The sequence below is a fragment of the Chrysoperla carnea genome, chromosome X, assembly GCF_905475395.1.
Source record: "Chrysoperla carnea chromosome X, inChrCarn1.1, whole genome shotgun sequence".
Taxonomy (NCBI): Eukaryota; Metazoa; Arthropoda; class Insecta; order Neuroptera; family Chrysopidae; genus Chrysoperla; species Chrysoperla carnea.
Window position 1 is genome coordinate 9,922,849 of NC_058342.1, and position 2,831 is coordinate 9,925,679.

Genomic DNA, 2,831 nt, shown 5'->3' on the forward strand with positions numbered 1-2,831 from the left:
ACATTTTAATCATTTTGTAATTATTTCATTTTGTATGATTTATGAATTTCCTCAAGCTCTCAAGAACAAGAAAACAAACCTAGAAATGATTCCATAAAAACATCCTTTTCACATTTTGAATGTTTTGAAACTAATTTTAATTCCAATAAATTTTTTGAATCCTTTTCTAGGGCAAGTTTTTGTATATAATGAACAAAATTTTGGTATAGATGTTCATAAAATCACCTAACTAGTTTATTTATGGTTGTCTGTCAATCTCTCCGTCATCACGATAACTAAAAAACGAAAAAAGATATCAAGTTGCATTTTGTATAGCCTGCTCAGGAAGCAATGAATTTGGGATCGTAAATGACCAGCATAGGTCAACTTGATCTTGGATTCTTATGACTCATCTTGTGATCCGTTAGAGATTGAACAAAAATTTAAATGTAAAAATGTTTTTGCTGAAATTACTAAAAATATACCAAATGCGATAAATTTTTGTAGTGTTTTTGCTAACACGAGATAAGTGATATCTTTGGCACAACCTTCTATCCGGCAAATAGCTGAACTACTACAGTACTATTGAGTTAATGAGAGTAAGAGCAGGCGAGACTCTAGTGTTGATAGCTTCGATTTTATATGGGTACGCGTTTTTATCTCCTATACATTGACGGGCATTTGATTCTCGGGGGGGGGGGGGTGCTGTCCTTTGATCATCCACCGCAAATAATAGCATAATCACTCAAAGGGATCGAAATGCTGAATTCGATCTTTATTTTTTCAATCAATAGGGGGTTGTTTAGATACCTTAAATCTGATTTTGCGTATTCGGGAAATTAACCCTTCCGCCACCATCTTGGAAAATGACTTTATTACGTTGTTACCCATATCTTGCGTTCTATTCACTTCAATTTGATGATTATGATGTTTTTTTAATTGTGTTTTATCTTCAAACCCATTTATGACAAAGTACACGATTGACAGAAAAAAAGTTATTCGTTTTCAAAGTAACTACTATAGTTTAAATTGGAAGTATATCTTTAAGCTATGACTTACTTTAATTTTGAACTTTAATCAAAATTTCAAAAACAAACAAAAATAATCTAATCTAAGATTAATTGTAATTTTTTTGAAAATAAATTCTTTAGTTGTAAATAAGTTATGTCAGTTAGTTATTTCTTTAAATGAAAGTAAAAAATGACTAATTGTTGAAATACTCTGTATAGACAATGTTGAATATGAGTGCTTGCATTACTTTTAATAAATTAAACAAGTGAAAACAAACAATTGACTGAGTTAATTGTTGAAATACCATGCATAGTCAGTGTTGATTTCTTTATCACATTACACATACAAACGTGACACATACATAACTGATAATCAAGTATAGTACATGACTTTATGTAAATGACTATAGGTTTCTGCATTACCGACCGACATTTAGTGTATAGTTTGTACACATATTATAAAATTTCCGCCTAATTGGCGCCCTCACGGGTAAACAGTCATGTTTACGAAAAAATGTTTCAAACAAAAGTTGTTTAATTTTTGATAAGGAACATTTTTTACATTTAAACTTTTGTTCTATCTCTAACGGTTTATAAGATGGGTCCTACGGACCCAAGACCCAATTGAGCTATGATGCTCATTTACTAACTTGACCTCACTTTTTACGTTCTGAGTACGCTATAAAAATTTCAGCTCGATATCTTTTTTCGTTTTTGAGTTATCGTGACCACAGACGGACGGACGGACGGACAACCGGAAATGGACTAATAAGGTGATTCTATGAACACCTATGACAAAATTTTTTTCCTAGCATCATTATTTTAACCGTTACAAACTTGGGACTAAACTTAATATACTATGTATATTTCATATATACATGGTATAAAAAGATAAAAAACAAGTTTATGGCGGTTTTTGGAAAAACTTTTTTTTTGTTTTTCTTTTCTTTTTTTTTAATTTTTCATAAGGCCACTATATTTTTAACAGTTTTGGAAAAAATGAAAACCAAATTGCTCCCTCGTGGGAAAACAATGATGTTTAGGAAAAAAAATTCAAACAAAGTTTGTTTCATTTCAGTCCATGCATTTGGACATAATGATTTGTATGCTTTTTCAAAATAACGGCATGGTTCATAATCGGATCCTTTCACCTTTTGACAACGATGAAAATCTAAATAACTTTGATAACAGTATCTTGTTTGATTTGTTTTTGGGTATCGTGGATCGAATGGTGCAGTTGAAATGTCTGCTATTTGTGTAATTGCGGCTGGCATTTCGAAGTTTTGGATTGGCTACGGTTCAGCTAGGGTTTTGATCAACCAATTAATTAATTACTTATTCAAATAATGTTTTTGGTAATTTGACAAATATTTATTTATTAAATATAATATTTTTTTAATGTTTATACTGCGTATATGACCATATAGTAGTTAAACACGCAGTATAATATTTAAAAAAAAAAGTTTGTTTATTTCTTTTACTGGAAATTATTTTCAATTAAAACTTTTGTTCTATTTCTAACGGTTTACAATGGGTCCTACGAGCGCATGACCCAATAAACACCAAATTTGAAACCACTGACAGTCGGACAGACAAACGGAAATGGACTAATTAGGTGATTTTATGAACACCTATACCAAAATTTTGTTCGTATCATCAATATTTCTAAGCGTTACAAACTTTGAAATAAAATTAGTATACCTTGATATATATTTCATATTAAGAGGGTAGATCCACATGCTTAGACAGTTACCCAATTATAAAGATATTGAAATTCTTGGACAAAAATGGCACGATTTGTGGAAGATCGGTGTAATCGGATATCGGATTCGTAATCAGCGG

The 2,831-nt window shown here is 30.8% G+C and overlaps 1 protein-coding gene across 1 annotated transcript; it reads right to left on the reverse strand.

The window, feature by feature from the left end:
* Positions 1-238: 238 nt before the first annotated feature.
* On the reverse strand, positions 239-2,346 carry LOC123302883 (cytochrome c oxidase subunit 6B1-like). The gene is made up of 2 exons (XM_044885976.1): positions 2,049-2,346; positions 239-275 (listed from the first exon to the last, which is right to left on the reverse strand). Exons 1-2 carry the CDS (start codon positions 2,261-2,263, stop codon positions 239-241), a joined length of 252 nt encoding a protein of 83 aa, XP_044741911.1. The 5' UTR covers positions 2,264-2,346.
* Positions 2,347-2,831: the final 485 nt, after the last annotated feature.

Bases quoted from the DNA above. Each gene is read 5' to 3' on its own strand.
- LOC123302883 (XM_044885976.1), bottom strand. From the start codon at position 2,263: ATGCCAGCCGCAATTACACAAATAGCAGACATTTCAACTGCACCATTC. The intron at 276-2,048 runs GTTTGAATTTTT...TTCGTTTTTTAG, and splicing joins ACTGAAATGAAACAAACTTT to TTATCGTGATGACGGAGAGA.